Source organism: Vulpes vulpes, chromosome 6, assembly GCF_048418805.1.
Source record: "Vulpes vulpes isolate BD-2025 chromosome 6, VulVul3, whole genome shotgun sequence".
NCBI classification, from domain to species: Eukaryota; Metazoa; Chordata; class Mammalia; order Carnivora; family Canidae; genus Vulpes; species Vulpes vulpes.
The window spans coordinates 9,331,535-9,355,771 of record NC_132785.1 but is presented as its reverse complement, the minus strand read 5'-3'; the positions used below and the strand labels follow the sequence as shown (position 1 = coordinate 9,355,771).

Genomic DNA, 24,237 nt, shown 5'->3' with positions numbered 1-24,237 from the left:
ATTCCGTAAATATAGGGTTTGGTACCAAAATTTGCATCTCTGATAAATTACTAGGTGATGCTAATGCTAACATTAATGATAGTCTGAGGACCATACTTAAAGAACCACAGGTTGGTTGATTGGTTGGTTTATTGTGGTAAAATACACTTAACATAAAGTTTGCCATCTTTATCATTTTTACCTGTATAGTTGATTGGTATTGAATACATTCACATTATTGTACAACCATCCTCAGAACTCTTCGTCTTCTAGAACTGACACATAAGGTCAGCCCCAGTGGCGCAGCAGTTTAGCGCCACCTGCAGCCCGGGGTGTGATCCTGGAGTCCCACGTCGGGCTCCCTGCATGGAGCCTGCTTCTCTCTCTGCCTGTGTCTCTGCCTCTCTTCCGCTCTCTCTGAATAAATAAATAAATAAATAAATCTTTAAAAAAAGAAAAAAAGAACTGACACATAAGTGGAATCATAACATTTGTCTTTTTGTGACTGGCGTATTTCACATAGCATAATGTGTTCCAGGTTCATCCATGTTGTAGTATATTGTAGAATTGCCTTGCTTTTTAAGGCTGAATAATACTTCATCGTATGTATATAGCACATATTGTTCATCCGTCAATGGACATTTAGGTTGCTTTCACATTTCGGCGATTGCGACTAATGTTGCTGTGAACATGAATGTACAAATATTTCCTCAAAATCCTGCTTCTACTTCTTTTGGGTATATACCCAGTAGTGGGATTGCTGGATCATTGGGTGATTCTGTTTATAGTTTTTTAAGGAACTAACCATACCGTTTTCCAGAGTGCTGTACCATTTTGTGTCCCCAATAGTTGTTTTCTAGGGGTTTTTTTGATAGTCATTTTCCTGGGTTATGAGATGGTATCTCCTTTTGGTTTTGGTTTGCATTTCCATGATGATTAGTGGTGGCATGTATCTTTTCACATGCTGATTGGCCATTCTTTTATCTTCTTTGGAGAAATATCTGTTCAGGTACTTTGTCCATTTTTGAAGTGTGTTGTATTTTTGTTGTTGAGTTTTAGGAGTTTTCTATATATTCTAGAGATTAGTCCTTTATCAGATTTGCACATATTTTCTCTCATTGTGTGGGTTTCTTTGGTTTCTTTTTTACTCTGCATAGTGTCTTTTGATGAACAAAGTTTTACATTTTCAAGAAGTCTAGTTTGCCTTTTTTTTTCTTTTGTAACATATGCCTTTGTTGTTATCTCCAAGAAATCATTGTATCCAGTGCCATCAAGCATCTATCCTATGTTTTCTCTAAGAGTTTTATTCTTTTAGTCCTTCATTTAGGTTCTTGATCCATTTTGAGTTAATTTTTGTATGTGGTATCAGGTAAGGGTCCAGCTTCATTCTATTGCTTGTGGATATCCAGTTTTCCTAGCACCATTTAGAAGAAGACTGTTCCCCATTGAGTGGTCTTGGCACCTGTGTCAAAAATCATTTGACTATATAGGTGAGGGTTTATTTCTAGACTCTGTTATATTCCAATAGTCCCTATGTCAGTCTTTATGCCATTTTCACAGTGTTTTGATTACTGTAACTTACTGTAGTAAGTTTTGAAATCTGGAGTGTGAGTCCTCTGGGTTTGTTCTTTTTCAAATAGTCTTGACTATTTTGGGTCCCTGGAGAGTCATGAATTTTAGGATGAGCTTTTCTATTCCTGCAAAACACACACACACACACACACACACACACACACACGTTGTTGGGATTTTGATAGTGATCACATTGAATCTGTACATCTGTATATCTTTGGGTAATATATTTTAAAAATTTTTATTGAAGTATAGTTGACCCGAATTGACATTTTAATAATATTAAGCGTTCTAATCCATGAAATGGGATGTATTTCCATTTATTCGTGTGTTAAATTTCTTTCAGCATTATTTTGTAGTTTTCTTTATAGAAGTCTTTCTCTTCCTTGGTTAATTCCTTATTTTATTCTTTTTTTTTTTTTTTAAGATTTTATCTATTTATTCATGAGAGACAGCGAGAGAGAGAGAGATAGGCAGAGACACGGGCAGAGGGAGAAGCAGGCCCCATGCAGGGACCCTGACTTGGGACTTGATCCCAGGACTCCAGGATCACACCCTGGGCTGAAAGCAGGCACTAAACTGCTGAGCCACCGGGGCTGCCCTATTTTATTCTTTTTGATGCTATTGTGAATGGAATTGTTTCTGTAGGTTTTATTTTAGATTGTGCATTGTTCCTTTATAGAAATACCACTGATTTTTGTGTGTTGACTTTGTATCTTATTACTTTGCTGAATTCATTTAACAGTTTTTTAAATTGTTTTTGGAATTAATAGGTTTGTTTGTATTGTTTTGTTTTGTTTTGAGTTGGGAGGGGCAGAGAGAGAAAGAATCTTAGTCAGGCTCCAAGCTTAGTGGGGAGCCTGACACGGTGCTCGATCCCACGACCCTGAGACCATGACCCAAGGTGAAACCAAAAGTCAGAAACTTAACTGACTGAGCCACCGAGGTGCCCTCGAATTGTTAGGGGTTTTATAAGTAAGGTCATATAATTTAAAAATAGAGATCATTTCATGTTTTCCATACTCTGGCTGATTTAATGGGCACCACTTGGTGTTTTATGCATTAAAACTGATCTGATCGGGGAAAGTTTTTTGTCCTGCTATTAGTCTCTAGTTTTAATGCATCCTTGTGAGTCCAGGAGAATTGCCCAATAGTAATAAATGTGCCGTGTCCCATCCACTCATTGATACAGCAAGTAGTGAGAAGCTACTTGAGCCTTGTTGCTTGGGTTAAATTCTGGCTCCACCATGGTACACTTTCAGCTTATTTTTATTTTCCTTTTGCCTATGAGATCAAGTTAATAATAATGTACACTTCATAGAGTTATTTTGAGGACAAGTGAGTTAATACAAGTAAAGTACCTAAAATAGTGCCAGGTAGGATTGACTATTACTATAATTACTATTTTAATACATGTAAAGCACTTGTAGCAGTTACTGGCTTCTTATTGTTATTTTTGTCTGGTAGTATTAGTGGCATCCCATGTTTTATTTTTTTATTTTTTATTTTTTTAAATTTTTTATTTATTTATGATAGTCACAGAGAGAGAGAGAGAGGCAGAGACACAGGCGGAGGGAGAAGCAGGCTCCATGCACCGGGAGCCCGACGTGGGATTCGATCCCGGGTCTCCAGGATCGCGCCCTGGGCCAAAGGCAGGCGCCAAACCGCTGCGCCACCCAGGGATCCCCATCCCATGTTTTAAAACTAGAAAACTTTTAAAATTACCACTATTAAAATAATTCTACATTGGTAAGATACTATTAAAAGTTTTAATGGTTTTCCTTCACTTGTAAACTTTTACTCTTTTGAAGTTCCCAAATAAGATAGTTATATTATCCAACTCGTTCGAAACAGTTAACATCAGTAGGCATTTGAAACCAATTGTATATGTAGGCTGTTTTTTTTTTTTTCTTGCACTTCTAATTCGTATCACTTTCTGTTTGCCACTTTAAGGGCAGAGCATGTTAAATTAACAGTGTGGCTTATAATATTTCAGTCCTACTTGATGCATTGAAAGCAAATCTTTATCAAAGTGATGACTAAAAGTAAAGGGAGTTTAAACATCTAGTTAGGAGTTTACTTAACCTCTTCCATTGAATCAGTGTGTCATTTGGATCATTTCACTTGACTCTTTTGTTATGAGTGACTTTAGAAAATCTAAATATATGATAGTTTACAACTTCACAATATAACAGAAGCAAAAGGCAAATAAACTGTTGGCAAAAAAAAAAAAAGATTTTGTAGTAATTATTGATAATCTGACCTTCAAAAACTCGAACCTACTAATTGAAATGAGAAGTTAATGAGTTCTGTTTTGCTATTAATAAAGAGAACAGTATATTTTCCGTGTTTTTCTTGCTTTCCCCTCACACGGTGGCGGAGGCTGGGAAGAACAGACCCCCGAGTAGTTTATAGTTAATTTATAGTCCTGAAATAACCTCTACATTGTTTCCAAATCTAATATATTCCAAGTAAATATAAATACCTTCAATAAAATATTTTAAAATTTTAAAACTGTGTTTCTTTAACAGATTTCTATAATCCAGGAACTTGTTACAAATTACGAAGCCTCTCTTAAAACCTGTGACTTTTTTAGCCCTTATGGTAAGTTTAAATTACACTCAATTAGAATTTGATTACTCATTTCAGTCTATTTTTAAATCACTTACGGTAAAACTAGCTTATATTTTATATATGTACTGCCTATTTACTAAATAGTTTTTGAATTCGTGAACAAAATGAGAAAAGCACTTTCAGTCTTTAAAATTTTCCATAATCTTGTGAGGTGGGGATTAACTCCCTTTTAAAATGAGAAAAAGATACTTGAGAGGTTGAGTGGCTTGCCTGACAACATCATAGTTAGTTTATATTGCAATCTGTTTTTCTCAAATTCCTACTTCTCTGTTCTTTCTACTCTTTACTTTAAATTCTGTATGTCTTGGTTCTTTGCTTCTCTCTTTGTAGGGACGTATGTAAATCAAGGCGTCTTAGTTTAGAAAACACTCTCAAATGCTTTCAGTCATGCAGATGCTAACTTTAGTCTGAGTTCCTGTGTTTTTCATGGGTTATTGCCCTTTTGTTTTTATTAGTTTGAAATAAACTTCATAGTGAAATAATAGACACAGAAGTAAGTACGAGAATGAACCCTTTTGTCCCCATCACCCAGCCTCTGTGGCCAGCATTTTGCCCATCCTGTTTGAAGTTATCTTCTGTTACTTTCTTTTCTAGGGTATTTTTAAAGCAGACGTACTACTGTTTTACCTGTCAGTACCTTAGCGTGCATCTCTAACTATTTAAAACACTTACACAGAAGATGCAGCCACAGTGCTGTCTGACACAAATTGGTGCTTGTATCATAATATCTAACACCCGATCCACATGCAGGTTTCCTGGGTTTCCTCAAAAATGTCTCCATAGAATTGGCTTATTTGAAGCTGGCTCCAACAAAGGTCTACACTTTACATCTGGTTATATCCCTGATAGTCCTTTAATCTTGATCAGTAACCTTCCCTCGCATTAAAAAAACCAACAACAACGCTATTTGTTGAAAGGTCATTTGTCTTGTGAAATGTCCCATAGTATGGATTTGGCTTGTTGCTTTCTCCTGGTATCATTTAATATATTTTGCTATCATCCATATTTCTTGTAAACTTACAGTAAGATTTACAGGCTTGATTAGATCCAGGTTTCTTGTGAACACTTCTTACGTGATGCTTTCTAAGTACAAAGTTGTCTCACATCTGGAGCCAGAAGACATTCTGGTTGTTTCTCTTTGTGATGTTATGATTGATCCGCGTTCAGATGCGGTCAGCCTGATCTTCTGGTTAAAAAGTTCCTCTTACCTGATGATTTTGGCAGCCCCTGAGGACTATTACCTCAATCCCTTATCTCATTCGAGTCATTTTTTTCCCCCTGCGTTTAATAGCTAGAATTCTTATAAAGAACTTGACTTCATCGAATACTTGTTTCCCTTGAAATATGGTTTATATAAAAAGAAGAAGATAAATACTCGTCTCTTTCCTTTATTTATTATATAATTTATGCTAGTTTCTGTATTTACATTGTTACTTTGATTAGCTAGTCTAGGAAACCTGTTCTTTTCTATGATGTGGATAAATTCCCCTTTTTCCTTTTTCTGCCTAGTTTCAGACCTGTATGTCTTCCCTGCTGAAATCCATGTTGAGAGCTGGGTATTTCTTTATCTACTCTCTGTAGCTCGAAGTTCAGAATGGGGAACAGGATAGAGCTCAGTTGACCATGTGTGACTGCTTTCATCACATAGTAGGGTTACTTCCACCTTGTCAGGAAGATCTCTTCATACCTTTCAATTTTGGCTTTGCCTGGTGTAGGGTTGAGGCCTAGGACATGCAAAGCCCTGGCAAATCCTGCCTTTGTGGGAGTCTCACAGTGGTGTTTAGGGACTTCTCTTCACCCAGCTGTTTTCCTCTTGATTGTTCCTGGGCCTACTGCCTTACATTCCCAGCCAGAGAATTGAGAGAGTTATACCGATTAACCTTTTCTCCAGGATGGTTTCTTTAGAGTCAGGTAGGGGTTAGAAGGCTATGAAACCAGCATCTTATTTCTCTGACTGGCTGCTACTATTTGAACTTTATGACATGAAGTCTTCCCTTTCTCCGTTGAAATTGGTCATTTTTCTGGGTTTATGCTGCTTATTCTTCTAATTATTAATTTCATCATGCATTAAGGGAGAAAGTATGTGATTTGCTTTACTTTGCCTTCTCTTCTATAGTAACTTTATATTTGTTTGATTGCAGAGAATGGAGAGAAGGAACCCCCAACAACACTGCTCTGGGTTCAGTATTTCCTGGCACAGCACTTTGATAAACTTGGGCAGTATTCTTTGGCTTTGGATTATATTAATGCTGCAATTGCTAGTACTCCAACTCTAATAGAATTATTCTATATGAAGGCAAAAATTTACAAGGTAAAATCTTAGTCATGTTTTTTTAGTAGCTGAAGAATTTGCCCACTTTAAGAGTCCTTAGAGTTTTTTCTCTATAAAAATAACTTCTAGGGTACCCTAATAATCTGACATTCTAATAATCCTAGGGAGTTTTATATTACATAGTTGTACAATCAGTGTGCCGTTTGATACATCTCTTTGTAAATGTGAATTGTAATTTATCTAGACTTCTAGATAAATTCGACAGAAATGATACCAAGTTTCTAGTTTGTCTTATCAACTTTTTCTATTTATATTAATCTATATTCTTTTAATCATAAATACTATGGTTTCTTTAATGCTTTCATTTCTTAAAGCATATAGGTAATCTAAAAGAAGCTGCAAAATGGATGGATGAAGCACAGTCTTTGGACACAGCTGATAGGTTCATCAATTCCAAATGTGCCAAGTATATGCTTCGAGCAAATATGATAAAAGAAGCAGAGGAAATGTGCTCCAAGTTCACAAGGGTAGGAAATACCATACATGAGCATGTACTTCTCTGAGTTAGTAAAATTAAACTTCAGTTCTATGATGATTTGTGAAATTTGCCACTAAAGTTCAAAAAATTCATTTTTGTTACTATTTTATTAATTCCATCTAGGTCATGTCATAAGTATGATTTCTTTTCTGTGGTTGAGTGTGTGTGTGCGTGCACTTCTGGTGGCAGATGGTTGAAAGGCAATAATAGGAACACAATAGCTTTATACATGGATAAGCAATATGCCAGACTGGTGCTTATGTATAATATTCAGTTTACAATTCTTTTGTCTCATTAGTAATTTGTGACTGTTTTTTTAATTTCTCTTTTACAGTTGTTTCAGAACTCATCAGAGTTCTTTCTATGTGGAACTAACATTTGTGGGGGCACCTGGGTGGCCCAGTTAAGCATCTGACTCTTGGTTGCAGATCAGGTCATGATCAGGGTCATGATATCGAGCTCTGCGTCAGTCTCCACACTCAGTGCAGGAGTCTGCTTGAGATTCTTTCTCCCTCTGTCCCTTCTTCCGCTTGCACACATGTGCATTTTCTCTCTCTCTCTCTCTTCTCCCCCCTAAATAAATAAATTAAAAAAAAAAAAAAAGGAACTAGCATTTGTGGGCTTTGGTCTCTGACAGTTTAGAATTGAAGTTCTCTAAAATTATTAGGCTAAACATCTGTTTCTTTTTCCACCTTCACCATCCTTATATATCTTTTACCATGTGGACTTTCTGTCTTTTTATGAAAATAGTAAGTGTATAGTTAAAAATATACATAGACTAATGGAACAGGTAAGCTCAGAAACAGATTCACACATATTTGGAAACTTGTGTATGACCAGAAGTGCTTTCAGAATCAGAGATTAAAAGATATTGCTGGCACATTTAGTTATTTGTATTGACAAAAATAAAACAACATTCTTCTGCACACAAACCAATTCCAGGTTGATTAAAGAAAGTATTGAAATTTATCTTTAGAGTCTGAGGTAGGAAGCCTTTCTTATGGTACTAAAAACCTTAAGTATAAGTAAAATTAATATATTTGACTATATTAAAATTAAAGTTTACCTATAACAAAAATAAATATAAGCAAAATGAGAAGGTAGACCATGGAATTGGAGATCTTTTCAACCCATATAATAGAATAAGAATTTATAAAGAATTCTACAAAGAATTCACTGAAATAGTCATTTAATACTCATTGAATGTGACATTGAGGGATAATGAGGAAACCATGTTTCCCAGTTTAATTTCCAACTTCTAATGAAAATACTTGGGAATAAATCATTTTTGCCTCCAATACTCATTATGTACACAGTAGAGTGCTTGAGTGCTGGTGTTTGTGAGTAAATGATTTACGGTGAAAGTAAGTTACCATTGTGCCCTGCCCTAAGATCTTCCTGATGCAGCCCCAGTGTACCATTTCCTTAAATGTTGGCTAGATTCTGATTGTGTGAGGGTGTTTATAAAAACCTTTAAAATTTATTTATTTTAAAAATTTTATTTATTCATTTGTGAGAGACAGAGAGAGAGAGAGAGAGGCAGAGACATAGGTAGAGGGAGAAGCAGGCTCCCTGTGGGGAGCCCGATGTGGGACTCAATCCCAGGACCCCAGGATCACGCCCCGAGCCAAAGGCAGATGTTCAACCACTGAGCTACCCAGGCATCCCAAAACCTCTTATAATTTAGAAGCCACAGAAAAGCTTGAACTTTTGTTATGAAAATTTAACTACTTATAAGAATATCATGGAACAAAAATATACATACACGCACCAAACCTCAATAAGAGACAAGAAGACAGTGGATGTGAATAGTTAATTCACAGAAGTGGAAAATGGAATGGCCAAAAAAGATGCTTTCATTAGTAAGCAGGGAAATAGTAAGATCTCATTTGGTACTAGCAAAGTGGTATAAGTTTAAGTCTGGTGTTAGTAGGTATTGATAAATAATCTGTCATATATGCAGATATACATACATGTGTCATGTATATGAAGTATATGTTCTTTGTATATTTATTTTGAGAGACAATAAATGCTCTATAGGTAGTAGCCTTTAATGAAAATCTGAATATGTAAGAGAGATACATAACACGCACACACATGTAAACACACACATGTGTACACATGCACATATATCACACATTTAAATTTTTATTAAAGGCCACTACCTTAGACCATTTGTTGTCTCTCTCTCATAGTCACAATGGCTTTTTCATCTAAACCTAGCTGAATTCTACTTTCTCATATTTGGAGTGATACAAATAGTTTATATGCCTTTTATACAGGGAAATAGAAAGTAGCTTTAACAATTATTAAGCACTGAGCTAAGTACTTTATATACATACACTTAATCTTACCAGTCCTCTGATATCATTGCTCTCATGTTATAGTTAAGAAAATATTTAGGGTGATGAGGTACTGTGCCTGCTGGAGATCAGCCAGCTAGCCATTCATTTTGGATCCAGGATTCTAGCTTAGAGGTCTGTGACACTAACGCCCATGTTTTAGAATTGCAGTAGAACTGTAATAGAAGCAGAAACTGCAGTGACTAATGTTTCTGAAATTCACATGTTGGAAGACCAGCAGATGCAAAATGGTTAGCTGTATTGAGGGAAAAATATATTAGCAAGAATGATGGGTATTAAGTTAGGAGAAAGAAAAATAAAATGAGGAAAATCATGATACAGACTGTATGTTTGGCATTTTACAGCAAAGTGATCGAGGCTCTAAAGGGGTCACGTAGTACATAGTGCTGGAGTTCAAACTTCCATGTCCATCACACTGCAGCACAGTTTTGGAGATGGAAAGAAGGTACAAGAGTAGATGTAGAAGCAGTGGTGTTTGTGTAGGAGAGAACATCCTGGAAGGCCAAAGCAGAGATTAGAAGGAAAGTGCAATTAAAACAAGTATACAATGGGGCAGCCTGGGTGGCTCAGCAGTTTAGGTTTAGCGCCGCCTTCGGCCCAGGGCCTGATCCTGGAGCTCCCTGCATGGAGCCTGCTTCTCCCTCTGCCTGTGTCTTTGCCTCTCTCTCTCTCTCAGGAATAAATAAAATCTTTAAAAAAAAAAAGTATACAAAACTTAAGTGGAATAAGTCTAATGATTTTAAAAACCAATGTGTACATACACACCCCAAGTAAACAGTCAGCCAGGATGTGTCTGAAAAGGCACCACAGAATGAGAAAGAAGGGGAAGGGTTGGCTGTTTGTGGGGAGGAGTCACCAAAATCTGCAGTCCACCTGGTTTTTCAGAATTGCCTTTGGTCATCCATTCCTGATGAGTTGTCCTGTCATATAGAGAGCTTCTTCTGTTCAGCCATCCTCATTCCTTGGCCAGGCACGTCTGTAATGTGTGGTGGATAGGCCACTGAGCCAGGGAGGAAGACTGCTAACCTTTAATAATTAGTTTATGTCTGATTATAAGTGATCATATCTGATACTGCTATATGAGTAAAGTAGGATATTTCCCTCTTGCAGATTTTTCAGGTTTTTTTTAGAATTTTTGTACAAATTTGCTGACGCAAGCTGGATAGTTGTATATGGTAAAGATTTTGAAGTGAAAATTAATGTAGATATCTTATAAAAATACATAGTCATCAAAAAATGGAAAATATATACAACCAGGGGCACACGGGTGGCTCAATGGTTGAGCATCTGCCTTTGGCTCAGGTTGTGATCCTGGGGTCCTGGGATCAAGTCCCGCATCGGGGCTCCCTGCAGGGAGCCTGCTTTTCCCTCTGCCTGTGTCTCTGCCTCTCTTTTTGTGTCTTTCATGAATAGATAAATAAAATCCTTAAAAAATAAAAATAAAAAAAAAGAAAATTACACCTGTAATTCCATTCACCAAGAGATAACCAGTTTTTACACTTTTAATGAGAATGCTGAAAATTGAACTGGTCACAAAAAAATGAGTGAAAAAGAACTAAAGACTGAAATTATTTATGTACATGTACTTTCACCATCTTCTTGGGGGTCACTAGGTACTTTAGGTCTTACACGCTGCTCAGCCCAAATTAAGTGGTTTTTTTTTTGTTTTTTTTTTTGTTTTTTTAAGATTTTATGTATTTATTTGACAAAGAAAGAGCACAGGTAGGTAGAGCACAGGCAGAGGGAGAGGGAGAAGCAGGTCCTTCACTGAGCAGAGAGCCTGATGCTGGGCTCTGTCCCAGGACCCTGGGATCATGACCTGAGCTGAAGGCAGACACTCAACTGACTGAGCCACCCAGGTGCCCCTGTCATAAATAGTTGAAATAAAAGTTTTGATGTTCAGAAACTTAGCTTCAGCAATCTGGAGTCTTTTCTGGGTAGAGTGTTGAATAACCGACAGAGCTGGGTAAATAAGACATGTAATTTTGGATCAGCAGGAGCTTTTGGAAGCACCCAGAATATTTGTTTATCGCTATTTATTATCATAATAATACTTGTAGCCATAGTTATAAAAGAGAAAATGAGATTTTTAGGGTCTCTTTTATTGTTTGCTTCATATATTTAGGAGTGCTTCCCTTTCAGGAAGGAACATCTGCCATGGAAAATCTAAATGAAATGCAGTGTATGTGGTTTCAAACTGAGTGCATTTCAGCTTACCAGCGTTTGGGGAGGTACGGGGATGCCTTGAAAAAATGCCACGAAGTAGAAAGGGTAAGTTGGAGAATTTTGACTTTATTTTTCTCCTGTAAGGTGATGAGAAAAAGCAGGTTGATTTCTACATGGGATCATCTACCTGTTTTAACTACTTTGGAAACTTCATTGTGAAAAAAATTCTGGATCTTTAGCTTTCAGACATTCAGAAGTTGTGGCTAGATGATTGCTCTTTTGATCCTCAAGTGGTTATGATTGTGACATGTCTACCTAATTTGGTCCGAGGGAAGAAGGAAAAGATTAATTTATCAAGCCATTTTTGCTATTATTACCCTGTATTCAAAATTTGTATTTCATAATCGGGCCATTGTTTGATCTCGTCACCAGGCCAGAAGGACACGCAAGCTGACGGCTACCTCTTTCCCCTTTACGTCAGGATCTGCTCTGTAGTCAGCCTCTCTCCAGTTCGTCTTCCCAGGATACTTGTTCTCGCATCCGATACCTTGTACAGCAGTCTGTGGCCGGTTTGCAGGCTTATTTTATTACTTGCTTTTAGGATTATGTGTGATGTGCCTTAGTGAGGGGACTTTTCTTTTCCTTTGTGTGAATTTTGTTTTCCTGTTCTTTGTCATCTCTGAAGCACTCTCCTTCCAAATGGACAACAGGAGGAAAAGAGCCACAAAAGCACACCTGAGGCAGTCCTCAGCAGCCCTCAGTTGTGGGGTCAATCGGCAGCACTGTTCCCATGCTGACGCAGTATAAAACCACAGGCGTCGTAGTCAGGTGAGCCTGATGTCTGCGCTCCGGCAGTCACTTTGGCCTTTTTCCCATGTGAAACTTCTGAGGTGACCCAAGAGAAAGGCTCAGTCTTAGGGGGTGGCTTTTGCTGGGAACCGGAACCAGGACTATACCTGAGCCCTTTTAGAAATAACTTCATTTTTTTGGTTTGTTGGTTGGTTTTTTGTTTTTTTTTCTTTGTTTCTTTTTAAGCCTGGGCTTGATGGCTTTATCTCTGGGGGAAAATCCTTATCTTCTCCTTGAGAGATAAAAAACCCTCAGATGATACATGAAATATTTAGGCAATATCCAACTGTTCTAGTTTAAATCCGGCTCTCATTTCTGTGATAAACCATACATCACTAGCTTGTTTCAGCACTCCGAGATGACTAGCACTTCAAATGCATTCTTCTTATTATTAAGGAAAGATACATTCTTATGAACCAGGACATTTGCAGTGGGCAGTAAATTGTTTCCTGAATGAAGAAGCGAAGCTGCTAGGTGCTCATGGATCAGTAATTCCAGCATGACCACAGCGAGAAATTTATCAGATTTTCTGTGAAAGTGAAATTTGCACATCCTTAGGATCATTATAATACAGCTCCAGCTTCAGTCCCGCTTCTCCTAACATTAATGACATTTCTCTTTGTAATATTTCTTAAGGATTGTAAGAATATGATGAGTAGCTATTCTATAATTAAGTTTCGTTTAGATTATGCTCTCCCTTAAATTTATAGTGATGTTGGCTGAGTAGCATTAATTAAAATTCAGATCAACCATGTCTAGTTCAAGAAATATGATTTGACTAGTGGAAAGCATTTTTGAAGAAAAAATTAGAAAATAGAAAATCATTGGCTATCAGATTAAAATATGGCAGAGATTGTCACCCTCTGGTCATGTTACATTAATTATTGCTAGAAACTTTATTGTTTTTATTTTGGATTTGTTGATGCTTGAGGACAAAGAACTAGACACAGATAAAAGAAGAACCTATTCTAGTGGCACTTGTAAGCTAATCTTTTATAGTGAGTAATTCAGAGTAAAAGTAAGACTTAACTCTTCTAGGGACGCCTAAGTGGCTTAGCGGTTGGTCATCTGCCTTTGGCTCAGGGTGTGATCCCAGTCTGGGGATTGAGTCCTGCAACAGGCTCCCTGCAAGTAGCCTGCTTCTCCCTCCACCTATGTATGTCTCTGCCTCTCTCTGTGTCTCTCATGAATAAATAAATTTTAAAAATCTTAAAAAAAAAAAAAAAGACTTAACTCTTCTAGTGGTTATGTATAGAAATGTGAGTGCTTAGTACAAATAGGGTGATTAAATACTTGCTGACTGATTAGTGCTAAAATTCATTTCTAATAAAATTAATGTAATCAAAAATAATTCTTAATATCATATGTAAAGATTTAAGAGTAATTACAGAATTCACAGATTTATTATAGTAAGTATCTGCATGAGTTGCTTTTGTGGCTGGATTTTAAATATTTTAGTAAAGAAATGAAGTACCTTTCAAAAATAGAAAATTGCAGTTTTATCTTCACCTTCAGTGAATACAGATAAAAGTTCTGCCTTCAAAACCACATTCAAGAATTCTCTCCTCAAAGGCAGTTTCATCTATGACATATATTGCTATGAGCTCTTAGTAATTGGATTTAAAATGTTAGAATTCTGGAATAGTCCACTATAGTACTTTTTCTGCTTTCATCTTGCCACTCCGCAAAGGATTTTAAGATTATATGTAAAGGTTATGAAGTCCAGCCCAATCTGATGTTTATATAAACTCCAGTTTTATTTAAAACAAAATAAAACAACCATCCTCAGAAGTGTTCAGAATAATTTTAAACTATTTTATGTTTCAAGAATTTTCTTTTCCTTCTTTTCCAGATGATTAGTTTCTCATCATTTTGGTGTGCTGGTTTATATCTGAAACAGTGCAGTAATACATATTTCTAAAACTTCATGATAAGATTTAGGATTTCCTATTAAGTCAGAACCATAGACAGTTCCTAACTTGACCTTCTGGTGCATCTGAATCTTGCTCCAGTTGACATGTGCTTTAGGATGACAGATTTTCTATAAAGGACATAGAGTTGCGTACTACCCTAGTTGGTCTGGTTATTATTTTTTGAGTTAGTGGTTTTTGTTGCCTTTCTATATATGAGCTCTTGTTGGCCTCCTCCAGGAACTCTGAAGAGTAATGAAATGGGAGAATCAGGTGAGAAGAGAGGGACTAATAGGGAATTCTTAAAGGAAACCACATTCGTAAGCTGTGAATAGCATTTCTTAATTCTCCAGCCACTTGTCTTACTTTGATTCAAGCCTAATTTTGATAAGTTAAGCAATTCCTGCCAGCATTACCCTCCCCACCCCCTCTACCCCCAAAGAACTAGTAGTTTATGAGAGGAAAATGGAGTTAAGACCCTCAGCTATATGTTAAGAATTGGGTACCTAGTTTCTGCAGGAAGCTGTTAAGTGACCATATTGTGTTATTGTTTGGCTCAAGTATGGGGAAACTAACTTCACCTGTTTGTGTCAGCTAGTAAATTTTTATGCTCTACAAATCTGAAGACTTAAAAAAATCACCCCAAGATAGTGTAAGGGAGAGCTTTGTGGTGATGGAATAGTTGTGTGTTGATTTTGGAGGCAGTCACATGAATCGACGCATATGATGAAGTCACAAAGAACCATATACCCACATTGTACCAGTGTCAGTGTTTTGGTTTTGTTATCATACTCTAGTCATGTAGGATACAGCTCTTAGTGTGAAACTGAGAGAAGAGTGCACAGGATACCTCTGCACCACTTTTATTACTTCCTCTGAGTCTATAATTATACTAAAATAAAAAGTTAAAAAAAAAAAAGAACATCAAGCCAAGATTATTTGTTTCTAAGTAGGATTCTGCAATATAGTGTTTCTTCCCAAAGCAAAATTATTTTGTTAGTATCCTACTTTTTCTTACCTACCGTAGCCTTATTCTACCCACCACTGTTAGAGTGATCAACATCCACGTTTGCCTGGGGCAGAACAGGTTCTTAAGACTCAGGGCTTTCATTGGAAAAACTGAGAAAGCCCCAGGCAAGCTGGGAAAGTTGGTTGCCCTATCTATGGAAGACTAACTGGAGAGAGGCAGCCTGTGGGCTGTTACTGATAAAGAGGCGGCTTAACTGTTTGTGGTTCCCTACGGCTCCCTCTAAGGCTTGACTTAGAATCTGCGTCTACTAAAGCTGCTAGAATTATCTCTGAAACTTGTGTCTGCCTTTTACACATAAATGTTTCTCACCTTAAAAGTCCTGTAACCTCTTAGATGTTATCATCTCGTTATATATTCCTTGATTTTTGGCACTGCCATTTTTCCTCAGTTGTATTGAATTTTAAGATCTTATGGTGCTAGACATAACTTGATTTATGTTAACAATGAACAGCTTTATGAAATATGTAATCCTTTGATTAAAAAAACAAGTTCATGTTAATACTTACGAGTTTATTTGTCTTACTGATGGGAAGAATGCAGTTTTCAGATAACCTATTAAAGCATGATTCTTAAAGTTATAAATAATGTTAAATGTTCATCTTTTCCCATTTTCCCCCCTCCACACTGTGTACTCTTACTCTTTTTATCTTAGAATTCTTCCCTTAAAGTCTCAGGTACTTAATGTAACTCTGTGTATAGAGTATTTCTAGTTACCAATACAACTAAAATTATGAAATGTGGACAATTACTAATGTGTCTTCTACACAGTGAGCTACTTTGCCCCTGGACAGAAGGAAGATGAAGTAGTAGAAGAGCTTAAACTGTATTTGTGTATTGAGTCATTCATTTTTCTATTTTTGGAGAAGCTAAAATAGGGCAAAAGAAAGAAGATAGAAGTAGAGATGCATGTGGGAAAGAAAAGTATAAATTGTTTTGAAGTAGGGATATTAATCGTCTTCTTGCCATGTAAGGAATTAGTTCTTTAACTTCTGGGACCATGCACCGTTGGAGAATTGAATGAAAGCCTTGAACTCTCTCCTTAGGAAAATATTATTATGCTTGTTAATACATAGACTACAGATTAAGAACCATTGCTAAAATGGAATGTTGGTAGATTAATGGGAGTTTATTGAGTGAGAAAAAATCTATAATGTTTTGTGCCCAATGAAATTTAAAATATCTCTTATTTGATCCCTTAGCAATTATAAGAAATTGGCCATATAATGATTTCTTTATTCCTAACTTAGATAAAATATTTGAGGTCGTGGGAAATTAAGAGGCCAAATGCCTGATAAGCAGGTTCTCTCTTGAGTTGCCAAAAATTGTGCTGATTAAATATTAGGCCCTTTTCCAGGCAGTGGAGGTAGAAATGATGGTGCTTTCCCTTAAAGAACTTAAAGTTAGGTGGAACAGGCTAATGTGTAAACATTTCATGTGAACCTGTTAAAATGTGACCTTTATTCAGAGCTCTGTTTAACTCTGCCTTGCTGACTTTTGGGAAATACCGAGGAGAAATATTTCATTAGAGGGAAAAATGAATATGTACTGATTTCACAGTTTAAGAAAACCTGATCATCTAACTTAGTACACAGAAATTGAGTATCATCACAAAACATGATCTATAGGGAATGGCCAAGGATTGTTATAACAGGAACTTCAAGTGGATACAAAGAATGGTTTGATGTCCTTTGTAGTGTTAAACAGTGTAGAAGGCAACTAAGTGAAATTGTGTTTGTTTACATTGTATTTGGGGCTCTTTTTGGTTTTCTTTTTAAAAATAGATATCATCCACACATATGTAGGGATAATTTTGTGGTTTTTTTTTTTAAGCATTTTTTTGAGATAACTGATGATCAATTCGACTTCCATACATACTGCATGAGAAAAATGACCCTTCGTGCCTATGTTGATCTTTTGAGATTAGAAGATGTACTCAGAAGACATGCTTTCTATTTCAAGGCTGCTAGATCAGCAATTGAAATATACTTGAAATTGTATGATAACCCCTTAACCAACGAGAGCAAACAACAAGAAATAAATTCAGGTAACTGAAAAAAAAAAATTAGGTAACTGAAAAGTAACTTGCTTTAAAAGGTTTAAAAAGAACACTAACTTTCAGAATGTCATTAGCTTAAACAAACATATAGAAAAACGTAATGTCAAATGGATGCAAAGACAACATCAGGTCTCTTACATGCTAAAAAAAAAAACAAAAACAGGTGGGGTGAGGTAGGGAGGGAGATAACTTAGAAAAAGTCGGCAGGGTTGTGTTCTGTAGGTGATATTTCTGAATAGCCCTAGTGGATGACTTGTTATCATTTTTTAAAAATTTATTTTCTTTTAAGATTTTATTATATATTTTTAAGTAATCTGTACATCCAACATAGGGCTTGAACTCACAACCCTGAGATCAAGAGTCCCATGCTCCACTGACTGAGCCAGCCAGGCACCTCGCAATCATTTTTATTCTTATTTTTAGTAAAGCCAATTAGGGAAAAAAGGAAATGATTGTGGACTGGGGTTTTTGTTTTTTGTTTTCTTTCTTGATTAAAAAAAAAATAGCTCTGAGCCCCTTTGGGAAAAATAAATATTAGGATGCCTGGGTGGCTCAGTGGCTCAGGTTGTGATCCCGGAGTCCTGGGATCGGGTCCCATATCTGCCTATGTCTCTACCTCTCTGTGTCTCTCATGAATAAATAGCATCTTTTTAAAGAAAATAATAAACATTCTTACAACTTCTAGTGCCTAGTTGATTGAAAATAATCATGCTGATAAGAATATCTATGTAGCTTTTTATTCACTAAAATGTTACTATCTACAAATATTTGACAGATAGTAACATGAAGGCAAATATCTGAACAGATCACAAGTATGTGTGTGTGCATTTTCTCATTTGTCTTTGTTATATTCCAAGAGAATAGTTGGTGTCATCACCCCCATTGTATATAGATTGAGACTCAGCAAGATTAAGTGATTTGCCTAAAGTCATGTATTGTGTAGGAGGTGGAACTGAGCCAAAATTGGTTAATTTTATCTTATTTTTTTTTTTTTATTTTTTAGAATTGATTAATTTTAATCCATGCAGTATTTGCCAATTGCCTTCTGTGTGCCAGGATGTGTGTTAGGCAGTGGGAATACACTTTCTAAAGAAAACCTCTGTATTGTTGTCTCTTCCCACTTTCCCTTCTTAAAGCTGTATTGCTTTAATACAATACTGTATTGAAGAAGAATGTGAGGAAAACAGAAACCTTGACTTAGAATTTGTATTTGTATTTATTTTGATATTTATAGAAAACCTGTCAGCCAAAGAGTTGAAGAAAATGCTTAGCAAGCAGAGGAGAGCTCAGAAAAAGGCTAAATTGGAAGAAGAGAGAAAGCATGCAGAAAGGGAACGTCAACAAAAAAATCAAAAGAAAAAAAGAGATGAAGAAGAAGAAGAAGCCAGTGGTCTCAAAGAAGATCTTATACCTGAAAAATTAGAAAGGGTGAGATGAATTTACTGTCTTTATTTGGTAGAATTTATGTTATTTGGTTCTGTTCTGATCACGAACATATTTTAATTAAATCTATAGATCCGAAGCCATTTGTAATATTGCAAGGTCTTTATGATAGTAGTCAATTATTTTTGAGTGAGAATATGCAAATTTTGGTTGACGCAAATTATACATAGAATTGTAGTTGTGGTAAGCAGCATAATGGCCCTTGAAAACTATCCACATTCCAGTCCCTGGAATTTGTATGTTTCATTACATGGCAAAGGGGAATTAATGTGGCAGATGGAATTTAGGATGATTAACTGGCCTTAAAATGAGGAGGTTAGCCTGGATTATCTGGGTGAACCCAGTGTAATCACTGTGGGTCTTCAAGGTAGAGAGAGATGGGGGGGTTTTGGGGGAGTGGGGGGGCTGGAGTAGTGTGAGAAGGACATCAGCCCTCTGTTAACTGGTTTGAAGGAGCCACAAATGGAGATTGTGGTCAGCCTTGAGAAGCTGAAACACACTCTCCTTTGGAGCCTCCAAAAAGGGCCCTTCTGGCATCTTGGTTTTTAAGCCCAGTGAGACCCATGTTGGACTTTGAACCTACAGAAAATAAACATGTTGTTTTTATTAACACTAAATTTTTGATAATTAGCAGGGAGACATTCCCCTTATATCTGAGAACATTTAATATATCTTGATATGTTTTAGCTACAAAGAGAAAGCACTTCATCTCTGACATTTTCTCAAAGTGTCCATAGTTTATTTAGGGATCAGATTTAGGGAAATATTTAACTTACAGGTTTATTCACTGTGGAATCTAAGTATTTTAAATTGTTATTTTTTTCCAATTTATGATGCAATTGTATTTGCCTCCTTACTTTAAGTGTTTGAAGAATAGGGGTGCCTGGGTGGCTCAAATTGGTTAAGTGTCTGCCTTTAGCTTAGGTCCTGATTCCTGGATGCTGGGATTGAGTCCCATGTCAGGCTCTCTGATCAGTGGGGAGCTTGCTTCTCCCTCTCCCTGTCTGCTGCTCCACCTGCTAGTGCTCGCTCTCTGTTAAATAAATCAATAAAATCCTTAAAAAAGTAAAATAAATGTTTGAAAAATAAAGGGCTATCAATATTGGGTGTCCCATCTCCTTCAGTCTATGGAATAATTGCCTGGACTTTTTGTCATTTTATGAGATTATATTGATTTTATAGTCAGAAAAAACAGTAGAGCTATTTCCCATTTTGAAACTATTGACTGTTTATTTTCAGTTTGTTTCCAGGTGATAGTTTTAAAATGTTTTCTTGCTTATTTGGTCATATAGAGAGAACTATACATTACTGTAGAAATGTATTAATATGAGATTTGAGGGGAGATTTGACTTGTGTAGCTGTTTTTAAATGTAATAATTTTCCTTTCTCTTCCAAATAGATAGAAAATCCATTAGAAGAAGCAATCAAGTTCCTTATACCTCTCAAGAACCTTGTTGCTGATAACATTGACACTCATCTGTTAGCATTTGAAATATATTTTAGAAAAGGTAATAGTTTGAATTCCGTTGTTAATCCTTACTTCTGTTGGTGACCATATTAGTCTAATCTTTATCAGTTAGATTGTTTTTTGTTTGTTAGAGTTCCATGTCAACCTTCCACAAAGGCTCCCAATCCCGTTTTCTTTTGCTACCCAAAACTTTAAACTTTACAATTAGAATATTATGATCAAATCCATTTTGAGAACAGTTTGAACAGTCATACAAATTGTTTACCTGAAGCATTCAATTCTACATGATTTCAAGCTTTTCTTTAGAAAATGAAAATTGTCTTTATTATCCAAAGTCAGCTTTGATTTTTGCATATGAATGTTACTGGAAAGGTAATTAACATTTTGTTAACAGGAATTTCAGTGAGGCTAAAATAAAGTGACTAAAATAACATACATAAATATTGATGCTGTTACCTTTATATTTTTTTCTGACACAGGGAAGTTTCTGTTGATGCTGCAGTCTGTCAAACGAGCTTTTGCCATCAATAATAATCACCCATGGTTACATGAATGTTTAATTAAATTTTCTAAATCTGGTAAGTATTAAAACAATTTTATATAAAAATGAATATGACAGTTCATATTCCTAGTCTTCCATTAACCTGGTCATTAAAGAGATTTGCAATAAATAATACAAAGCAAAAAAAAGGATAATGTTTATAGTATATACATGCTAGCAAAGATATGCTAGAAATTCATGCATTTTTAAGCTAGAATGAATTTATATTTTAAAGGAGCAATATTTTTACTATGTAAAATCTATCAAGCTTAATATATTAATAAATATAAATAAACATTACTAATATAAAATAAATAATATGAATATATTAGTAAATATAAATGTATTTCAGTATTTTGTTTCAAACTGGACAGATTAAAACAATTTTTAATTCCAAATGTTTTATTTTTATAGTGTCTAATCATAGTAATCTTCCAGACATTGTGAGCAAAGTTCTAGCTCAAGAAATGCAGAAAATATTTGTCAACAAGGATTTGGAAAGTTTTAATGAAGATTTTCTCAAGCACAATGCTACCTCTCTTCAGCATCTGCTTTCAGGTTGGTGTCTGACTCCCAGGGTTAAAAAATTTATGGGAAAGGCTAGAATGTGATGAAAATAAAAGTTTAGAAAGGTGTTCAGTGTCACAAATTGTTATAGAAAAAGAAGTGAACACAATACCATTTTTGATCTTTCAAATTAAGAAAGGTTTTTTTTTTGTTTGTTTGAAAAAAGGAGATGAAGATATTGTGATAAATAAGTACACTTGTATTGCTGCAGGTGTGAACTGGCCTAGCCATTTAGGAAAGCAGGCTGTCATTCTGTTAAGAACTTCACATTGGGGTGCCTGAGTGGCTCAGTCGGTTGATTGTCCGACTTTTGGATTCTGCTCAGGTCATGATCTTGGGGTTCTGGGATCAGGGCTCCATGCTCAGCAGGCAGTCTGCTTGAAATTCTCTCTCTTCCTCCCCTTCTGCCCCTTCCTCCCCTTATGTGTGCATGCCACACGTGCTCACTCGCTCTCAAATAAATACATCTAAAACTAAAAAAATCACATCTGTGATTTTTGCTATAGTCATACTTTTGTAAATAATTTTAAAGAATTAATCCAAAGCAAAGATAGAGCTTTAAGTGCAGAGATGTTAACTAAAATGCTGTTTGTGAATGTGGGGAAAAAGAAACAAATTTAATGTATGTCTAATAAGAGGGGAAAGAGTAGTAGGTTTGTAATGAAATGGAAAACCAGACAGGCCTGTGAAGTAATATTTATTCAAAAGATTTGTAATAACGGGTAAGTAATTTTATATCATATACATTGAATTAGCATAGAATATAATCTCAACTATGTACAAAATCTACATGGGATAAAGGCTGAAAAGAAATATGTATGAGAGCTTTAATGGTTGCCTTCATGTTCTGTGGTTATGAGTGATTTATTTTTTCTTGTATTTTTGCTACTTTACATATTTTGTATTTCAAGGATTTATTTATATCCTGCCTGTTACAGGAAGGATTTTAGGCAGTTTATACAAATTCATAAAATGACAAAATGACATGGATGGACAAGATGGTAAACTGGACAAAAAAGATTGTGGAAAAGGAACTGGAGATAAAATGAAGTACATAATATTATTAACTATGCTCCTGTGTTAAGCCATATATTTAAATATTTCAACCTAAGCTTTCTTGTTCTAAAGGGGAATTTCTTGATTCTGATGGAAAAAAGTTCATTCCTATGAAAAATACAACTTCTTGGTAGTAAAGGCAAATAAGAATTTCTTTTCGAGAAGATAATGAACAAAAATGAAAACCATTTATTTATTGTTATTATGGGAAATGCCTCCCCAAATATGTGAAATTCTAAGAAAAAGATAATTTTTGCCACATAAAAATAAAAACATCGTAAAGAAAGTCAGAAGGCCAGGGAATCTGGCAAGTTCAATCAGTAGAGCACGTGACTCTTGATCTTGGGGTTGTGAGTTTGAGCCCCATGTTAGGGGAAGAGAATACTTAATAAATAAAATATTGCCCCAGGCCACCTCAATAGGGTGTCATTGAATTAGGGTGGGGAGGAAGCTTTGCAGCTGGCTCCCAAATCCTGGTGGGAGCCAGCTCCAACCCACTGCTGATTAAACCCTTGGAACCATATTTTAAGTCACTGGTCGATATCAATCAAAGCAATTTTAAGTTCTGGGAGTTCTCTCATTTTGCAGTGTCTTGGTGTTTCAGGTGCTAAAATGATGTATTTTCTGGACAAGTCAAGGCAAGAGAAAGCAATTGCTATTGCCACTAGATTGGATGAAACTATAAAAGATAAAAATGTAAAGGTAAGATCTACCAGACACAACTTCTGCAAATTTATGGATGCTGAGTGACAAAACGTGTCTTTACAACATAATTCTTGAGTGGGCCTTCGGAGTCTGGTCTCAGCTCCACCAGTTATGATCTGTGTCACATGAGGCAGGTTCCCATTTCTTGGCTTCTTTTTCCTCATTTATAAGGTAAGGATGAAAATACAGACATTCCTGGGAGATACTGTGGGTTCAGCTCCAGGACACTGCAGATAAAGTGGATAGCACAATATAAAGTGAGCCCAGTGAATTTTTTGGTTTCCCAGTACATATAAAAGTTACATTTATACTATACTGTAGTCTGTTAAGTGTGCAACAGCATTATGTCTAGAAAAACAAGATACGTACCTTAATTAAAAAGTTAATTACTAAAAAATGCTAACCATCAATCTGAGCTTTCAACAAGTTGTAACCACTGATGGATGACGGAGCATCATAACAAATATAATAATGATGAATAAGTTTGAAATATTTACAGGAATAACTAAAATATGACACAGGGACACGAAGTGAGCAAATGCTGTTGAGAAAATGGTGCTGATAGACTTGTTCGACACGGGGTTGCCACAAGCCTTCAATCTCTTAGAAATGAAATATCTGCAAAGCACCATAGAGTGAGGCACAATATTACACCAGGTGTGTCTGTACCACCTTCCAAACCTGCTTGGTGTAATATTAATACTACACAGTGAAGGGCTTAGTCCCTGCCTGGCACATAGTGAGCCATCAGTAAATGGGAACTGTTGTTAATAAAGGACATTTGCATTTTAGTGATCAGTTTCAGAGATGCACTTTTTCAAATATTAGAATTTTATCACTTTTTTTAAGGCTTTGCAGAATTGATTGCTAAAATATTCCTGTTTTAAACCTGAGGGTTGCTGGAGGGGAGGTGGGTTGCGGGCCATGGGGTAACTGGGTGATGTGCATTGGGGAGGGCACATGAAATGATGAGCACTGGGTGTTGTGTGCAGCTCATGAATCCCTGAACTCTATCTATGAAACTAGTAATACACCATATGTTACTTAATTGAATTTAAATAATTAAAAGTGAAAAAATAAAATGTTCC

At 36.0% G+C, this 24,237-nt stretch overlaps 1 protein-coding gene across 8 annotated transcripts in view; it reads left to right on the top strand.

Moving 5' to 3' along the window:
* The window catches only part of NAA16 (N-alpha-acetyltransferase 16, NatA auxiliary subunit), a 65,524-nt gene that overhangs the window by 39,763 nt on the left and 1,524 nt on the right, over window positions 1-24,237 (top strand). For 4 of the 8 annotated variants that reach the window (XM_072760635.1, XM_072760633.1, XM_072760634.1 and 1 more), the window contains 10 exons: window positions 4,083-4,155; window positions 6,327-6,496; window positions 6,832-6,984; window positions 11,501-11,629; window positions 17,144-17,357; window positions 18,604-18,797; window positions 20,212-20,320; window positions 20,760-20,858; window positions 21,236-21,379; window positions 23,049-23,146. In XM_072760635.1, the coding sequence (XP_072616736.1) occupies window positions 4,083-4,155; window positions 6,327-6,496; window positions 6,832-6,984; window positions 11,501-11,629; window positions 17,144-17,357; window positions 18,604-18,797; window positions 20,212-20,320; window positions 20,760-20,858; window positions 21,236-21,379; window positions 23,049-23,146 (1,383 nt within the window). Of the gene's footprint in view, window positions 1-4,082; window positions 4,156-6,326; window positions 6,497-6,831; window positions 6,985-11,500; window positions 11,630-11,956; window positions 12,168-12,209; window positions 12,353-17,143; window positions 17,358-18,603; window positions 18,798-20,211; window positions 20,321-20,759; window positions 20,859-21,235; window positions 21,380-23,048; window positions 23,147-24,237 lie in introns of those variants that run through there. The other 4 variants (XR_012001987.1, XR_012001990.1, XR_012001988.1 and 1 more) reach the window with 4 other exon arrangements.